Below are 19,033 nucleotides of genomic sequence, written 5' to 3'. Positions count from 1 at the left end.
CAGCAGCGGCGCGCTTCTCAGGGATGCGAGGCGCTTTCCTCGATGCAGTGCAATGCGAAAGTTCCAGCGGCGACACCCTTGTTCAGAAGTGCGTCGGCGACACGCTTCTACCTCGTTGCGAGACTCTTCTCTCGATGCAGTGCGACAACTCCAGCGGCGACACCCTTGTTCAGAAGTGGGGCGGCAGGCAGCAGCGACACGCTTCCTCTGCGTTGCGGCACGCTTTTGTCGATGCAGTGCAGTGCGAAAACTCCAGCGGCGACACCCTTGTTCAGAAGTGCGACGGCAGCAACAGCGACACGCTACAATCTCGTTGCGTTGCGCTTCCAGCTCCTTGCGACACGCAGTTCCTCAGAAGGCCCAAAACAGCAGCAGGCACTTCCACAGGAACTATGGGGAGCGGGGGGGGGGGGTGAAGTCTGTTGTCCCTGAGACTTCAGCAGGAGGCAAGCTCTTTTCCAAGCCCTTGGAGATCCTTCACAAGTTGAAAGCAAAGTACACAAAGTTCCTTTCTCCTTCCTTTGGCAGTAAGGCAACCACTGCAGGCCAATCCCCCAAGGAGCACTTCAGCTTGAGAATAGTCTCTCCTCAGTTTCTTCACGTTCCCCTCCTCAGTAAAGGTTTCTTCTTGTAGTCCAAAGTGATCTAATTTCATGGGATCATGGTCCCAATATTTATACCCCAAAATTCTTTGTTCTCTGAGAGGAGAGGGGCCTTTGCCCAGTCCAAACCAGTTCTGAAGCACTTCGTTTACCAGGCTTCTCCCAGAGTGAAGGGCAGGCACATCAGACGCCCCCACAGGAGGTGCAGCCAGCATTGTGGAAGGCAAGTACAGTCCTGGAGCACTTTGTTTACAGGACTCCTTCTCTTCTTTCAGTGTGAAGGGCAGAGGCATCAGCCGCTCCCCAGGGGGTGGAGACTGCATTGTGGAAGGCAGGCACAGCCCTATTCAAGGTTCAGGTGCAACTCCTCTATCCCATCTAGATGCAGATCTCTCTATTCACCACTGGGCCTACTCATCCCGTCTCTTAGAATCCCCCAGCCCTGTCACTCACAAAACCAGACAAAGGAATACACAACCTAGCAGTGGCAGGCTTGAAAGGTTAGGCAAGCAAATACCTACTTTCAAAAAGTGGTATTTGCAAACACAGAATGTTAAAACCAACTTCACTAAAAGATGTATTTTTATCATTCTGAGTTCAGGCATACTAAACTTGAATTTCTACCATGTTCTCTGAGACAGTTAGGATTATCAACATGTAATAATCTAACAGCCCATTCTGGCATATGGAGAACAGGTAGCCTTGCAATAGTGAAAAACAAAAATGGCTGTAATTGACTATTAGGACAGCCCACACACACCAGGGCTTGTCCTACCTTATACTTACAATGCACCCTGCCCTTGGGCCTACCATGGGGTGACTGAAATGAAGAAAAGGGAAGGTTTAGGGACTGGCAAGTGGGTGCACTTGCCCAGTCAGTGTGACAGTACCAGAATGCACACAGGCTCTGCAATGGCAGACCTTAGACACATTTTACAAGGTTGCTTCTGTGGGTGGCACAACCAGGGCTGCAGGCCCACCAGCAGCATTTGGCTTTACACGCCCTGGGCACAAGTAACCGAAATAGCCAAAATTGGAACCACGGATTAATACATCAACTTACAATAGGGAGCACTTGCACTGTGGCACTGGATAGCAGTGGCACAGTGCCCAAAGCATCTAATACCAGCAAAAACACATGAGGCAACAGCAAAAATGGAAGGGAGACCCACCCCAATGGTGCCAGGTCTAACAAGAACATCTTTGCCTCAAATCCCGACAATAATAATTATGAAGCGACAACATTGGAAACTATATCCTTTTCACTTAATGAAGTCAGGTGGCGCTAAGTTCATGTCGCTCTGGCAAGGCCCCAGGTCCAGATGGGGTCCCAATCGATTTCTTTCAAACTAATCCCGATCTGTGTAATACGCTAAATAGCATAACCCAAACAGCCCCGCCCTCCTCGTGGTCTTCGGGGGTTATAGTGCCCATCTTATTTATAAAAAAGGGGTTAGAGCTGCCCCATAAAACTATAGACCAATATCCCTGCTGGACACATCAAAGCTTAAGGGCCGCCTCCTCCTCTCGAGGTTAGAGAGTTGGGCTAGAGATAATAAGATCTTGATCCAGGCCCAGTATGGCTTTCAGCAGGGAAGGGGTACTGTAGACCAATGCCTGAATTTAGCATGGACTATCGAAAAATATACAAATATGAAAGATGGCAAACTATACATGGCATTCATGGACCTCAGCGCGGCGTTCAACTGCGTGGTCCATGATAAATTATGGAACATAATGGAGTTGATGGGGTTTGACCCGGCTATTTTAAATTATATAAGGCAATCTTATGTAAATGCTGCAGCGTCAGTGCGCTATACTAAAACTGGTGACTGTACACGCCATTTCAAAATTTCAAAAGGAGTAAGACTGCGTATTGGCCCCTTTCCTCTTCTCCTGATACACAAACGGGGTTGAGAAGGCACTTACAGTGGCCACTAGGGATGTTCCCATCTTTGAAAACCAAATGTTACCAATACGGTCTTATGAAGACGACGCTGTTTTAATTGCAAGAACAGGGGTTGGGCTACAAAAGCTTATAACAGCGTATGTCTCTTTTATGGACTCATTAAGCCTAAAAGTAAATGAAGCTAAGTCCTTTATAATCATAGCTGGTAGCGCTAAAACAGATAAAGTCCCATATTTTAGCGCAGACACGGGGAAAATTGAGGTTATGTACTCTTTTCCCTCCCTGGGTATTCTTTTCGACAAAGACTTGTCATGGGCAAAATTAATGGAAGGAAGGAGGCTGATGATGGAGAGCGGTATCAGGGGCATAACAACCTTTGCAAAGAAATTGGGTGCCAAACCCTTATTGCCATTAAAAACCATATATCAGGCCAGAGTAAAAACGCCAGTGACTTACGGTGCTGGGGTATGGGGCACGGTTACATCGACACCACTACAAATTATAGAAAATACATTTTTTAAATCAGTAGTGGGTCTCCCCCCCCTTCTTTTGCAAATGGTATTTTACATACGGAATTGGCCCTCCCCTATATATCAGAATATATACATCTAGAACCGCTCCTCCTATGGCACTCTATATGGAGGAGAGATATAGTACCCTTGACCCAAATGGTAATCAAGAACTGTATAGCGATGGATAACTGGAAAAGGTCAAAGTGGGTAAGTTATGTGGAGTCAGAATTTAAAGAGATAGGGCTCCACAAACTTTTTAAAGACCCCCTGGCATGCAAGAAGGTGTCTAAGCAGAAAGTCATCAGCATGTTTATGTTAAAGGCTGAACACAAGCATAGGGAAATTTATCAGGAGAAATCCACAGTTCAGGTTTATCACTGGAACCCACCGCCCATGGTGGGACACTTTTCCTATTTAGCCAACAAACAGTGCACGCCATAGATTTATACCGCTAAGATTTCGCACTAATTTAATTCCCTTAATGCTTGGTTTTCCAGAAAAAAACATATAACCATTCCAACTTAATCATGTGCCTGTGTGATAATTTATCACCACAATCCGAATTGCATATAGTCCTATTCTGTGGGCTTTATGAGAGCGAAAGGAAGGCATACCTGAAGCCAATACTAATGAAAATGGGACATTAGCAGTGCCGGGTAGTATTATTCTATCTAAAAACACTACCTGATCCCTTGGTTTGCTACTCTGTAGCAACATTCTTATGGGCCTGTATGAAGAAAAGGAAGGGGTTAACATTTAGCCCATTAAGCTGATTGTAAATTTTAATGAATTAATAGTCAAGAAATGAATTGTCTCTTTTATTATGTTTTGTTATGCATTCTCATCTTATTCTAGGTTCATGAAGAACATTTTTGGAATCTTAATGATAATATTCTTGTAACATTTTTATTAATGTATTTATTACGTGTGTTTTTATGGTCATTTCTAATATGATTGAATAAAGATGATGATGAAAAAAACCTGAAAAAAAAGAAAAACACCGATCGTGAGAGACGACGCCCTCTACACTTCGACGTCTCCTGCTGGGACTGCAATGCAGGCCCCAGCAAAGTCCCTCGTCCAATCTGGCCTCCTCGCATGCTGTTAACCAGCATGTAGGCAATGCCCTGGTTGGTGAGAGCGGCCTCTGTCTCCGTTCCCAAAGGTACTTGATGCCTGCACTTGCTCTCAATCTAGCTGTCTTAAATCAGCTGGGTTGAGAGATTTAAAGTGCGCATGTGTGATTGGCCGTCTCAAGACGGCCAGGCAAAGAGACATGCACACTTTAAACAAGTGCAAAGGCAGCCCTCTGCCCACCATCTTCCCTGCTCACTCAGCATGCCTCGACCCGTCCTGAAGCTCTGTTCAGGATGGAACAGTAAAAAATAAAATGGTAATCAATTACCATTTTATTATTTATCTTTTGGGCTTGGGGGGCGGGGGCATGTAAGTGGGGCAACACTCCTCCGCTCCAATGGAACAATCGCCCCTGATCTTTTGTTGGTCTTCCAGCTCCAGGTTGATAATGTTTCCTAAAAAAACTGTTTTTGCCCTAGGAATCCTCACTAAAAAGTGCTGTATACATTCCCAAACAGACCCGTCATTGCACCACAGGGGGACTGCCATGTCTCAAACTGTTCTTTGCACAGTTAGTATTTACTCGCTCTGTATAGAGGCATGCATGTCACTGGAGATGATAGATGACATTTTCGCGCTGTCAGCGCCATGGCAGGTAAGTTTGACAAAACCTCTTAGGAGAGCTGGATTTGGCTCAAGTAGGTTATATTTTCTTAACAATGTTGGCCTGGCAGTCAGAGTTGTGGCAAAAGCCGTTGGGCGTGGCCAGCTGCATGGCTGAGTAGGACGTGCCTCAGCGCAGCTCCTGGCATGACTGGTACTGATCCGGCGATACTTTGGCCCAAACAGCGGGAAATCACCCGAAATATTGGCTGTGGCGGCGGCGGAGGGCGAGAGGCGCCTGGAGAGCCCATCGGCTTCAATTTCCGACCGGGCGAAGCAGACCTGTCCGCCGATTTCACCCCGGGGCTGAAGACTCGGCACCCTAAGATGGCGGCGCCCGGAGTCATCGGGTCCGGCTGCTGACGGGGGAGAGGTGGCGCCACAGGAGTGACGGTGAGGACATCGGGGACCCCCTACCCCGAAGCGACGACGGTCGGCCCGGCGATTTGCCTCCCTCCTCCCCCCCTCCCCCCTTTCTCTGGTGATCTGGAGGATTCGGGACCGGAGGCAGTCTGCGGCCTGACACACCGGGGCCTTGCTTCTTGGCCTCCTGGGTGAGCTGCGCGGCCGACGTGCGCTGCCCTAGCCCGGGTGCTGCCTGGTGGGGGTCGCGGAGAGCCGTGCAGCGGCGATCGGAGGCTGCCCACACGGAGATCGAGTGGGGCCTGTGCAGCCGGGACCTGAATTTGCTGACTGTGGCCCGCCTGGGGAGCTGTGGGGCCTGTGCGCGAGAGCACGCTCTCCGGGGGTCCGGAGTTGCCTCATTGAAGCTGCGAGGGGGCTCGCGGAGGGCCTCCGTCCCCCCCCCTCCCCCTCCCCCCCCCTTGAGAGACTGGGGGGTGAACCCTGCGAGGTCCTGGGTCAAGCTGGCCTCCCGGAGGCTGAGTGGGGGCCTGTGAAGCCGGGGTCTAGCTTTCCTGTCTCTGGCCCGCCTGGTGCGCAGTGACGCTCGTGGGCTGCTGCGCGGTCCCCTGAGCCCGGGGCTGCCTGACTGGAGCTGCGGAGAGGCCTGCTATTGGATTTCGCTCCCCCCCCCCCTCCCTAATCCTCGGGGGTGGGCGAGAACCCCTCGAGGACCCCGCTTCATCGGGAGGTCCTGGCCTGGACTTGGATTCGCCCGCCTGGCTGGGGCCCGCGAGGAGGGACGTGGCGCAGTGCCCTGCTGGTAGAGACAGGGGATCCGCAGGACTAGTTCCGGCCCGGGGCCGCTGCCACCTTGACGGGCAGTACTCCTTACCTCCCCAGCCCTCCTGTTACATCGGGGGGTCGCCCGATAGCCACCATGGGCAAGAGGGATCCGGCGCCACGGGCCGCAAGGCAGGAGACGATGGAATCCTACGCCACTAGCACGAGGGCACCCAGGAACACAGATGGGGGGGCCCGAGACACGCAGCCGGATACCGCCATGCTCCTGGAGGCGATCCAGGCCTCGCGGGCGGACATCCAGAACTCTAGGGCGGCCCTCGAGACCAAGATCGGGGAAGTAGGATCTGAGGTTCTACTACTGCGGCAGGACTTCCGGAACTTGTCCGACAGAGTGGGCACTGCGGAGACCAGGATATCCGAAACGGAAGAATCCGTTACCTCACTCAAGAAGGACATGGCAGAATTGCAGGCCTCCCATAGACAATTGTTGTGGCGAGTGGATGACGCGGAGAACAGGGCACGCAGAAACAACCTGCGCTTCGTGGGCCTGAGGGAAGGAATTGAGAAGAACGACACGGCAGCTTTCCTCCACTCTTGGCTGACGACCATGTTTCCCCAGGCCCGTTTCTCCAACTGCTTCGTGATCGAGAGAGCACACAGGGCGCTCCTCGCAAGGCCGCCGGAGGGAGCGAGACCTCGCCCAATAATTGCGAGATTCCTCAACTATGCTGATAGGGATCTTGTCCTTCGTGAAGCCCGGAAACTGGGAGATCTAAAGTTTGAAAATACCGTTATCATGATCTTCCCTGACTATAGCCAGGAGGTACAGAAGCAGAGACGCTCCTACGACACTGTGAAAGCGAAGCTAAGAGAGCTCAACATCTCCTATATGCTCCTTTTCCCTGCGAAACTGAAAGTCCTGTTCAAGGGCAGATCGCACTTCTTCACCCGTCCGGAGGAGGCCTGGCACTGGCTAGAGGAGAGACCACTGCTGCAAGAGGCGGAGGAAGAAGGTCGCAGAATTCGGGAAGAGCAGGCAGCGGCCAACTTCAGGAGGAACACGAACGGATCGCAGAGGTCCCGACACCACCGGACAGACAGGCAGTCACAAAGATCACCCTACCCGTCTCAGCAACTGGCGACTGGGGGAGCCCGAGGAGACGGCAACGCAACCGCCGCGGGAGATATCACTCGGGGATCGCGATTCCGGTGCCTACTTCCAGACTCAGAGACTGCTACAGATCAGGAGGATGCCACCAATGTTTCAGATTTGGAAGACCAGATGGAACCATCCTTACACCCGTTAGCTGTTGCCATCCGAGACTTGGAGCAGGGAGGGCCAAGCAACGCGGTGATCACGGACCATGACACGCAGGACTCCCACTCCTGAGAAGCTGTAGGGACGGAGATGCACCGATACAGTCCATGCCAGGAGGCACGCAAGTAACTTTTCTTTGTTGTTTTTCGGGTGGTCACACACCACTACCAGACTTGAACTCTGACCAACTAGACTTTTCTTAGTTGGGGTTGTTTGCAGGGTGGGCGACAGACCTTGCTGCCTGGTGGCCCATACCGTCAATGGTTGCACGGGAGGGACGGCCGGGGGGTGCAGGTGGGGTGGGGGGGGGGGCTGGGGAGTTGTTTATGCAGTTTGGTTGTTTGCGGGGAGGGGGAGGGGGGGGGGGGGAGATGTGAGATTATGTGCAAGGCAGTCACGGGGTTCGACGCATTCTTTGGTTCTTCCTATATGGGAGTTGACCCGCCTGCCTACTTCTCAGCCTGGAGTAACCATGCCTCGCCACTATACCCATGGCCGTTGAAAAACTGAGTGTAATGACGTGGAACGTCAATGGCCTGGGCAACAAAATTAAACGGGGTCTGGTGAACAACTTCCTTAAGAGAATGGGCCCTGACATAATTTTTCTGCAAGAGACACACCTGAAGGGCACGGCCTGCGCGTTCATCGCACGGGGTAGATACAAGGTCTTGGGTCATGCGGGATACACAACTGACTCCAGGGGCGTAGCTATTCTTATTAAGAACACTTCCCCATTTCAGGTCACACGGACATGGGGGGACCCTCTGGGTACATGTGTAGGAGTACAGGGATCTTGGCGCAGACGTACGTACACCCTAGTCTCAATGTATGCACCACCTAAACTGCAGGCTACCACACTGAAGCAGTTAGCTACCATACTATTAGACACTTCAGACACTATACAGATAGTAGGTGGAGACTTTAATGACGTACTAGACAGAGACATGGATAGATCAGGGAAGACTCACCACCAGCGTACTCAGACTCCCCTGGCTCAAATGGTGTCGGAGATGGGGCTGACTGATGTATGGCGACTGTTCCACCCGACTGTTAGGGCCTACTCATTCTACTCGGCAGTGCACAAAGTATTCTCCAGATTGGACTACATTTTTATGTCTAGACCGGAGCTTACTGTAGAGGGTACGGCGGAATACTTGGCTAGGGGTCTTTCAGACCACTCACCGCTGCTAATATCAGTGGGAAGCCCTAGACACAGGAATGAGGCGAGTTGGCGCCTCGCTGCTTGGGACCTGGCGAACAAGACAATACTCCAGGGTGTTCGTGCTGATGCCCGGGTATACCTAGCTGAGAATGTTGGGTCAGTGGACTCAGCGGTAACTCTGTGGGAAGCAATGAAACCGGTGTTAAGAGACAGAATAAATATTAGATTGAGGGACGAGAGGCGGAAGACGATGGAAGAGGTAGAAACTGTGGAACGCACTATAGTGGAGTTAGAAAGGGATCACTTACGTACAAAGAGCCCGACCACCTTGCGCATACTGTTAGATAACCAGCGACACTATCGAGACCTGGTATCGGATGAAGCGAAGACCCAACGCCTGGCCACATTACACCGTCTTTATGACGTGGGAGACAAATCCGGCAAACTTCTGGCCTGGCTTAGTCGTAAGGAGAGGGCAGCGAGATGGGTGGAGGCAGTCGTAGACGAGAGGGGGCAGACTTTACGCGCAGACAACCTCATAGCAGACGCATTCGCAGTCTACTATGGCCGCTTCTACGAGGCCAGGCAACTGAGTTCATGTGGGGACTCTCTTCTTTACATGTCGCAGGTTGACCTCCCCGTGGTGGACGCTGAAGCCCTACCCGCCTTAGAGGCCGACATCTCTCTGGATGAAGTCAAAACCGCCATTGCGGGGCTGAAGACGGGTAAGGTGCCGGGCCCGAACGGGTTTCCCCCGGAATTCTTTAAGTGCACGGCCGACATCTTAGCTCCCCACCTAAAAAATCTCTATTTTAAGGCATACCAAGACGGCTGCCTGCCCGATGACCTCGCCCTGGCAATCATAGTTCCCATCCACAAGGAGGGTAAACCGCGGGACGACTGCGCGTCTTACCGCCCCATCTCCCTCTTGAATACAGAGGTGAAAATCCTAGCCACGATCCTTGCGCGACGCCTTAAGGAGGTCCTACCCGCTCTAATACACTTAGATCAGACCGGCTTCTTACCGGATCGGGCCACGAAACTCAATCTCCGACGCACCCACAACTGGCTGCAGGAGGTTAGGGATAGGGTCCCTCCCCACTGGTTCCTCTCATTGGACGCGGAAAAGGCCTTCGACTCTGTGCACTGGCCATTCCTCGAGGCTGTCCTGGAGAAATTTGGTCTCGGCCCAAAATTCCGCTCATGGGTTCGCCTGCTGTACACCAACCCACGAGCCAGAGTGCGGGTGAACGGGAGACTCTCTCGAGAATTCTTGATCCAACGGGGCACCAGGCAGGGGTGTCCCCTATCACCGCTACTCTTTACGATGACAATTGAGATACTGGCGGCCAAAATCAGACAAAATCAGAGGATTTCCGGCTTCCGCCTTACTACTGCGGACGGCCCGGAGGAGAAACTGTCCCTGTATGCGGACGATGTCCTCCTGTATATCACAGCCCCGCAAACCTCTGTGCCTGAACTATTCCGAGACCTGGACGAATATGGTAGTCACTCCGGTTACGCAGTAAACTGGCACAAATCCGTCCTTTTTGACCCCAAAGGGGACGCGAGTGAGGGGGACCTCCCAGACAGACTGGTGGTATCCACAGACGGCTTCCAATATCTAGGAGTGTTCATCACGCTGGATAGGCACCGGTCACTTCTCAGAAATGTTGAGAAAATACTGGTGAACTCCGCGGCGGATATGGCCCGGTGGCGCCAACTTCCTCTGACACTCCTGGGTTGGGCGGCGATGTACAAAATGATCGTGCTACCCAAATATCTGTATGCCCTGCAGAACGAATACTATCAAATACCAGACAGTCTCCTCCGTAGAATGCATGCTGACCTCAGATCTTTCATATGGTTGGGTAAGCAGCAGAGGATTGCACTGACCACCCTGCAACGCCACCAATACAGTGGAAGTATCTCCCTGCCAAACCTTGAAGCGTACTACTGGGCGGAGCACCTGTCCCCCATTAACGATTGGCTCCACGCCCCCGGAGACCACCCAACGTATGCATTGGAACGCACCAAACTGGCCTCACGCCCGATGCTTTCCTACCTATACGGTGGCGCGGCGAGCCGTTCCTTACTCCCGGCTACGCATATTACTCTCCGAGCCTGGAAAATGGCGATGAGACGTATGGGCTGGGATAAGAAACCCACCCGGCAGACCCCACTCTGGCACTGCACGTGGCTCTCTGAACTTCACAAACTTAAGGGATTCAAGCAGTGGGACGACATTGGGATTTCCACGGTGGGAGATGTCGTCGCCAGAGGGGAGCTAAAACCCTATGCCACCTTAAAGACAGAATATGGGCTCCACCGCTCTCAATTTTTTAAGTATGTTCAACTGCGCCACGCATGGAGGGCACAGGCTCTGAATCTTGAGGGCCTGCCGGAGTACGCACCCCTAGAAGGCAGACTGCTGCAGGAACAGATACCCCACAAGGCCGTGTCGCTCACGTATAAAACCCTCACGAATAACATGCTGGGGGATCTGGTAAAGCTTAGGGCCGTCTGGGAACGAGAGGTGGGAGACCTGGAGGACATTGACTGGGACTTAATCCTTATGCATCCAAGGGAGGTGGCCATAAAATCTCGACTGCGCCTGATTCAATATAACGTGCTCCATAGGACGTACTTTGACAGGGTGCGGTTATTTAAAATGGGGAAGACAACGGACGATAGGTGCCTGAGATGCCAGCAGGAGGGGGGGGATTTCCTCCACGTATTGTGGACTTGCGTGAAAATACAATCCTACTGGACACTTATTTTCATCGAACTGCAGGAGGTCCTGTCCGTGTCGCTCGACCAAGAGCCTAAGCTGGCCCTATTGGGCATGACCAATGATGTAGACCTCCCCCGACCTTTACTGACGTTCCTGACATTGGCCCTGGTAGTGGCAAAACGTGACATTGCCAAGTATTGGGGGGCGGAGACGATACCCACTGTAGGTGAATGGAGAAAGGGATTAGACCTCTACATGGCAGCGGAGCGAGTGACGTACAAATCAAGGGGATGCCCGAATAAGTTCAAAAAGGTTTGGTCAAAATGGCGGCACTACCATGGGCTCGATGGTGGACTTGGGGGGGGGAGAACCCGTGGGAGGACCTGGGGCTGGGGGAGGGGGGAGATCGGCGGGAAGACCTTGATGGGAATGGACACTACATATCAACTCCGCTATACATGCCTAGTGTTTTCTCCGGCCATGGGCTTCAGGAAAGGAGGGAGGAGGGAGGAGTCGGGGTAGGTGAGATCTGTAGGTGCCCCTACTGTGCTTGTGCTGTTCGACCTTGACTGAGCGGTTGTTTTGCTAACGTTGCACTCACATCTGAACTTGTTGGGGAGGGAGGGGGGGGGGGGGGGGGGAGTTTAACTAAAATAAAACAGAAAAGTGGATGCCCAGATGATTAATGCACCCTCTGCTTATACTGAGGCGGGGATGCGCTGAGTGTAACCCGAAGATTTAATCGGACTGCTTTCTGGACTATCTATTGATGTAACGTCGGGGGCTGTAAGACATATATCCGGAATGTATTTGACATGCTTGAATTATGCTACCGCTGTCACCCTTTTCATATCTGTGCATCTGCAATAAAAACTAAGTTTTTAAAAAAAAAAAGAGTTGTGGCAAAAGCCAGGAACATTTCAGCTGGCCTCTATACAAGGAATGATATAATAGGAACACCTGTTACCATACTTCCATAACCTGCAGATGTAGTATTTCCAAAGGGATCTTAGTAACACCTTGTGTCAGAAAATGTTGAGAGGTGATGAAAGCAAAAGGAAAGACTATCATTGGAGAACCTGGTGGTCATGTTTGCACAAATGGCAAACTCTGTATCAGTTCAGCTTTGTTAACAAATCTCCTTGGTGCAGAAGGAGCGACATGTGCTTACATTTATGCTTTACTGGTAGCTTATTCTTTGCTAGATATAGGCCTTTGTGGAACTTTAGTTGCTGGAGCTCTGCTGAGCACTCACTAGCATAAGGATGTTAAAGGAATCGTAGTGAACTCTTTGATGCAGAAGAAGCTTTCTTGGAGGAGATGGGGCAGGCCTGTATATTGGCACTATCATAAAAAAGTGTGATCAATGGCTGGTTCAAAGTAAAAAGTTAAGTTTGCAATAGATTTTCCATGGTAATATTTGGATCATGACTTTATTGGAGATGCATGTCTTTTGGAGAGAGCGATTGATTCGAACCTTACTGATTGACTGAAGGCTGAAAAATTCATTTAAATAACGAGCTAACTTCGCCTGCCGGCCTGAATTGGGTTCAGTGTCCGAGCACTCCCTGCTCTGCGCGTCTCAGATTCAGTCCTTCATTACTGCGCCATTAATGTGAGCTGCCTCCATACCTGAACGCTCTCCGAAGGCACACGCCCTCAGTCCTGTTCTGCATATACTGCAGGGTTGACTGCGTACTACACTATACCTACACTACGGCAATCTTTGTGCCCCCGTGCAGAATCTTTCCCCCAGTCCCTGTCCTGAAGAGAACCTAGAACATCCAGGTTCAAAACGCGTCGACACTACCACCCTGTGGCAACAATAAAGGGTGCCACTAGGATATAAATTACATCACAATTATGGACCCTAGTGTTGCAACCCCATAGAAACATCACACCACAGGCTCTTGTAGACAGGCAGGCTTGGTTTTTCGATCTCAAACCCGCTTGTCTCTTGGTTTTTTTAGTTCCTAGGACTGGTGCTTGTTCTTTGTTTATGTATTTTTTTCACTGTATATAATTGCAATTCAATTGGACCATTATATATTCTAATGTTTTTGTTGGTGTGTTCAATCAAATCTGCTTAATTCACTGTTGCAATTTTGTAAGTGTGTATGTTTGTAGATACTGTATATATGAACCTTTTGATCTGACAGTGGTTCTGTTTGTGCCTGTTTTTCTTAAATAGTGTGTGGAAATTATGTGAAAAAGAAAATAAATTTGTTTGGAATACAAATCCAGTGGTCACACGGTACATATCAGCTGTGTGATTGGGGAATGGTTTTGTGAATAATCCTGTCCAGCCACCTTGTTCTGTTTTTTCCTCCTGTTGAGATCCGGGCTGGTCAGATGTAGGATCCGATACCTTCACTGTTTCACAGTTTATTGGAGATGTAGCAGGTGCTGTTGATAATAGAGTAAGGGGCCCTCCACCTACGTGGAGAAGTGTGGCTCACTGGTTAGAGCAGGCAGACCCGGAAGCTGAGGTCAGACCCGGGACCAGGGTTCAATTCCCGACGCGGCAGGGGCTTGAGCTCAAATGTCCACGGACTCGATAATTCTCGCTTCGGTGCCTGCTCTAATCATGGGTTCTCACTCTGCAACTCTGGGCATTAAGCTTGCTTAATCTCCACAACGGCCCCCCTGCGGCGGGATGCCTGGCTTTCACCTTGGGGATCCCCTGTAGGGGCTATCTCACAGGGAAAAGCCAGGACGGGTTCCCAAGGCAAGCGCAGGGAAACCTCCGGGTAGCTGTGCGCTCAATAAATGCAATAATATATATACGTCTAGTATACATGCCATTGAAGATTTTGACATAATTGTCAATGTTCTTTTTGAATGGCTGAATGAAAACACACTCTTTCACTGCATGGAGGCTGATGACACAGAGATGACGAAGGTCATCTGCCACATTCTTCATGCCACACTCACACATTTAACAAACTGGTGAAAGAGGACCACCTTAGGCAAGGAAATGTTCTAAATACTTCGAGCAATTAAAAAAGTGGGTGAAAAAACTCAGGCCACTGGGTTAAAGGATTCCTGTCCACAAAGCCTGAAAAAAACACGGAAGCACTGAGGCACAATGGGATATTAAGACTGCTGTTTATTATTTCAAATTTCACACTGCTGCTGCATTTCCCCTCGGTTTCTTTCTGTTTTCACTTAAAAATGCAGAAGTTAAGGTATAAACAAAAAATAATTGTTTTAAAGTTTGAGATGAGGACCTACTAAGTGATACTAACAAAATGTAAAAAATGCCTGTGACTATGAAGAGCTTACAACGTAGAACCTAAACACATTCACCAATACTAAACCTTAATGATAACCTGTGTAACCTCTTAATACTGCAACACTAGCACCAGAATTTATACAATAAAGCGGACACTAGTAAACCACAAAATCACACCCAACTTCAACTTCATTGCTTTGAATTAATTTGATGTTTATAAAACCAGATAAGCACAAAAAGGCAGGGGCTGCAAGGTTTTAAATGGGAGGTCCCAGCAGGGATAAGTATGAACACTTAGAGATTCATAACCAAATAAGCACAGCAACAAGAGAGTGCTGACACACTCACACTTTGATTTGCCTACTCTGATGCAGAAGTATTGGAGTAAACTCATTTCAAAAGACCGAGGAGAATTCAGTAGTAACAGAAGCACAGGGCACCTGCTAAGTTTCAGAAAAGAAGCAGAGGTGCTGGAGACAGTGAAAGTGGTAACTGACAAAGTTCCTCCAAGGAAGGAAAGGACGTGTTTTGGGAGAAAGAACCCAGTTAAAAGTATATTTTAAGAGATTAGCTGGTTTAAGTGACATGGACCGTCTCTTATAATTTCAACAGTAATGATAAGATGTAAACGGGAGGCTCTAATCGTGACCTTTGTTTTGTGCTGAAGTCAATTTATGTAAGGATCATATACATTATTTTAGTACAGTTCAGTCTGTCATGGTTTTCTTTTGGTCCTCTTGTTAAAATTTAGTTGGTAAATCTCACAGGTAAGTAAGTACCAGGAAAAGCAAAAGTGATGAGGGATAATCTTCTGTGGAAGTTCATACCTGTAAGGTGGAACCATGATGAATATAAGGGCTAGTACAATAAGGAGGAGACCCAGCAGTTATGATTATTATAAGTAAGTAATATGGGTAGTACGAAATTGACATCACTGTTCAGTTGTAAAATACATGGGAGAACATACAAGGTTAATTGTATAAATAATAAAATATGGAAATAATCAAGTGAAACAGTTCCACAGTGAAAAACAAAAGCTTCAGAATTCGTTCTACATACACAGACACCCACATATATGAACATATCCAAAAAGAAAAGATAAGTAAGTTTATTCCGACTTTATCTGCTCCAAGCACGCTAAGTATGGTACAGTGCGAGGAAATCATTCTAATATTTAAACTGAACATGAGGGTAGGCATGCATGTCAGCATCCCAGAAGGGTCTTAAGTAACACCAATACCTATTTGTGGTCTTTTTTTGGTAAAATGTTCTTTTGTATATGAGAAGCTTACGGCAATAAATACCTTGCAAATCCTTCATAACCTCTAACATTCCTGGATAACGTACTTCAATTTCATCAGTGTCCTGAGATCAAAAGACACAAGGAATATATATGAACGCAATGAAAAAGAAAAAACATGTTTGCATGACTTCTCTACACATAATGAGGACATTTTTACTATTTCCATAACTCGCTGAACAATGCCAATAACTGGGTCAAGAAAAAAACTTTGGGAAAGAACTAATCCTGACTTTACCACAGTGAAATCATGTCAAATGTGTTACACTGAAGTGACCCAAACTAGGTAAAGTATGTCTGTAGCTGATCAATATCTCTGGGAGGGCTGTCTTCGCCCTATATAATAATACACTATTGGGATAATTGAGACGTAATCAGGCGGTTCTTATTTTTGCACATTTCTTATTTTTACTTACCCCTTAATTCTTTGCAAAAACTCCAAACAAGCGCTGGTATGTACAGTTTGATGCATATGTGGGAGGAGTAGGCTAGATGTATATGAGACAATTTTCTTTCCTCTGAATTAGTGCCCAATCATCCCATCAGTGATAATTGTGTTACAGTAGTTGGTTCCCCATACTTTAGTATGGTTATCATTCATTTGAGGTTGTAGGCATTAATTGAGAAAAAATGCAGAATACCACCTGATGAACAAGTTACTTACCTTCGGTAACGCTTTTTCTGGTGGAAACAGTATCTGCCTGTGGATTTCTCACCTTGTGAATATCCCCTGCACCAGCAGCATTCTTCAATTTTTTGTAGCTCCCCACGCCGACGAGTACGACATCACAGAACCATGGCTCCGCTGACGTCACTGGAGCCATAAGAGAGCCTCGTCGGTGTGATGACGTCAGTTCCGCCCTTATGTTCCGTGCATTCAAGGCACACGGACGGACCGACACAAATATACATAGTACACAGTATTCAAACCAACACACAAAGTGTGAAATCAATGCAGTAATGCAAAAAGAATTAATAATTTCCTTTGAAAATAACAGTTATAAAACAACATTATTGTAGGCATACAAAGGTGGGAAACGGGGAGGCGGGTGGGTCAGTGAGGAATCCACAGGCAGATACTGTTCCACAAGAAAAAGCGTTACCGAAGGTAGGTAACTTGTTCTTCTGATGTATACATCTGCCAGTGGATTCCTCACCTTGTGAATAGCGTTCCACAGCAGTCCCCACTCCCGGAGGAGGGTGTCCAGCCTTCTATACCAAAAATTCCTGAAGGACGGAACGCGCAAATTGTCCGTCCCTCCTCACTTCGGAATCTAAGCAGTAATGCTTCGACTAAGTGTGCAGTGAGGCCCAAGCCGCCGCTTTACAAATGTCCTCAACAAGAAAACCTCTAGATAAGGCAGATGTAGAAGACTTTGCCCTGGTAGAATGAGCTCTTAAACCCTCTGGAGGTTCCATACCGGCCAAAAAGTAATAAATCTTGGTACACAAGACAATCCATCTGGAAAGTGTGCGCTTGTGCACCGCTCTGCCTTTCCTGCAGCCAGCAAAACCCATGAAGAGCTGGTCATCCACACAATAGTCTTTGTCCTATTGAGGTAAAAACTCACCGCCCTCTTACGGTCCAAACAGTGAAGCCGCTCCTCCTCTTTGGAAGGGTGAGGGGAGGATAGAAGGAACAGGGGCGGCCTTAGGCAAGTGCAAGCTGTGCACCTGCACAGGGCCACCAAACCCCAGGTGCCACCACACCAATATATATCCTTAATATAATAATCCTCTGAGGATGGATACTATTTGCGTGGCGGCCCCTGGGAGGGATTTGGCAGCCTCCGGCTCTCTTCCACTTCCAAACACCCTGACCCCCCCCACCCCTCCCCCTTCACTGGCCTCCGTGCTCCGCCCCGCGTGGACCCCCTCTTCCGGGGCCCCCTACCTACGCTCCCTGCCCAGGGCCGCTATGAGCCGAGAGCTGCCCCTGGAAGGAAGGAAGGAAGGGTAATGGACTGCCCCAGATGGAAGGGAGTTACCACCTTAGGCAGAAATGCAGCCCTGATCCTGAGAACCATTCTATCAGCATGAATAGTCAAGAATGGGGGTTTTGAACTCACAGCTGGAAGCTCACTTACCCTCCTTGCCGAGGTAATGGCAACAAGAAATACAGTTTTTAAAGACAATAGTCCCAAGGGACACTTGTGTAAGGGCTCAAAGAGAGTACCCATCAAGTAGGTTAAGACAAGATTTAAGTCCCATTGAGGCACAATAAATGAAGTGGGCGGATATTTGTTGGTAAGGCCCTTAATGAATCGAAACACAATGGGCGATTTAAACAAAGACAGCTGGTCCGGCAAGCAAAGGAACGCCGACAAAGCCGATAAATAGCCCTTCACAGTAGCCACAGCAAAACCTTGCTGTGCTAGAGAAAGAGCAAATTGAAGGATGTTGGATAAGCGAGCCCTCAAAGGGTCAATAGACTTCTTCCCACACCAGTGAACAAATTTGGACCACCTATAGGAATATATAGACTTGGTGGAGAGACTTCTGGCGGACAAAATAACGTCCACCACGTCAGAAGGAAGAGAAAAAGAATTCCGGTTGCCCTGTTCAATCTCCCGGCATGAAGGTGTAAGCTCTGGAGGTGGGGGTGTAGAACCTGCCCCTGCGACTGCGAGAGGAGGTCTGCCCTGAGAGGGAGACAGAGCGGTGTGCACGAGGAGAGGTGGAGAAGATCTGTATACCACACCCTTCTTGGCCAATCCGGGGGGATCAATATGACTTGTGCCCTGTCTTGGCGAACCTTCCTCAGAACCCGAGGAATCAAGGGTATGGGAGGAAACGCGTAAAGGAGATGCGAGTCCCATTTAATCTGAAACGCGTCCCCCAACGCTCCCTGTAATGGATACTGGAGACTGCAGAATGACAGCCAGTGAGCGTTCTCGTGAGTGGCAAACAGGTCCACTCGAGGAGTTCCACACGTCCGGAAGATGTGACAAACCACCTCCGGATGAAGCATACACTCGTGGTCTGCAGAGAACTGCCGAATGAGACTGTCTGCACGCACGTTCAGAACTCTGGCCAGATGATTTGCCATCAGACAAATCTGATGGTCCAAAACCCAGTACCAGAGACGCAGAGCCTCTCTGCAGAGACAATGTGTCCCCACTCCTCCCTGCTTGTTGACATACCACATCGCTGTAGTGTTGTCCGTCAGGACTTGAACCGACTGATTGCGAAGGGAATGGAGGAAGGGCTTGAGCGCTAAAATCCTCACAGACTCCCTGCGATCTCCATTATGTTGATACCACTGCCTGCGGAGGCACCACTGGAGCGCCCTCATGTGCCAGTGTGCATGGTCGACCAACAGAATGCAGGAAGCAAACAGACCGAGCAGGCGAAGGACTTTCAGGACTGGAACGA

At 49.3% G+C, this 19,033-nt stretch overlaps 1 protein-coding gene across 1 annotated transcript in view; it reads right to left on the bottom strand.

Annotated features, from left to right (window-relative positions):
* The window catches only part of NDUFAF5 (NADH:ubiquinone oxidoreductase complex assembly factor 5), a 158,486-nt gene that overhangs the window by 12,317 nt on the left and 127,136 nt on the right, over positions 1–19,033 (bottom strand). The window contains exon 8 of the mRNA XM_086927726.1: positions 15,663–15,723. Coding sequence (XP_086783852.1) covers positions 15,663–15,723 — 61 coding nt within the window. The remainder of the gene's footprint in view (positions 1–15,662; positions 15,724–19,033) is intronic.

Source organism: Lissotriton vulgaris, chromosome 6 (assembly GCF_964263255.1).
Source record: "Lissotriton vulgaris chromosome 6, aLisVul1.2, whole genome shotgun sequence".
Classification (NCBI taxonomy): Eukaryota; Metazoa; Chordata; class Amphibia; order Caudata; family Salamandridae; genus Lissotriton; species Lissotriton vulgaris.
This window is presented reverse-complemented; position numbering and strand designations above follow the sequence as displayed.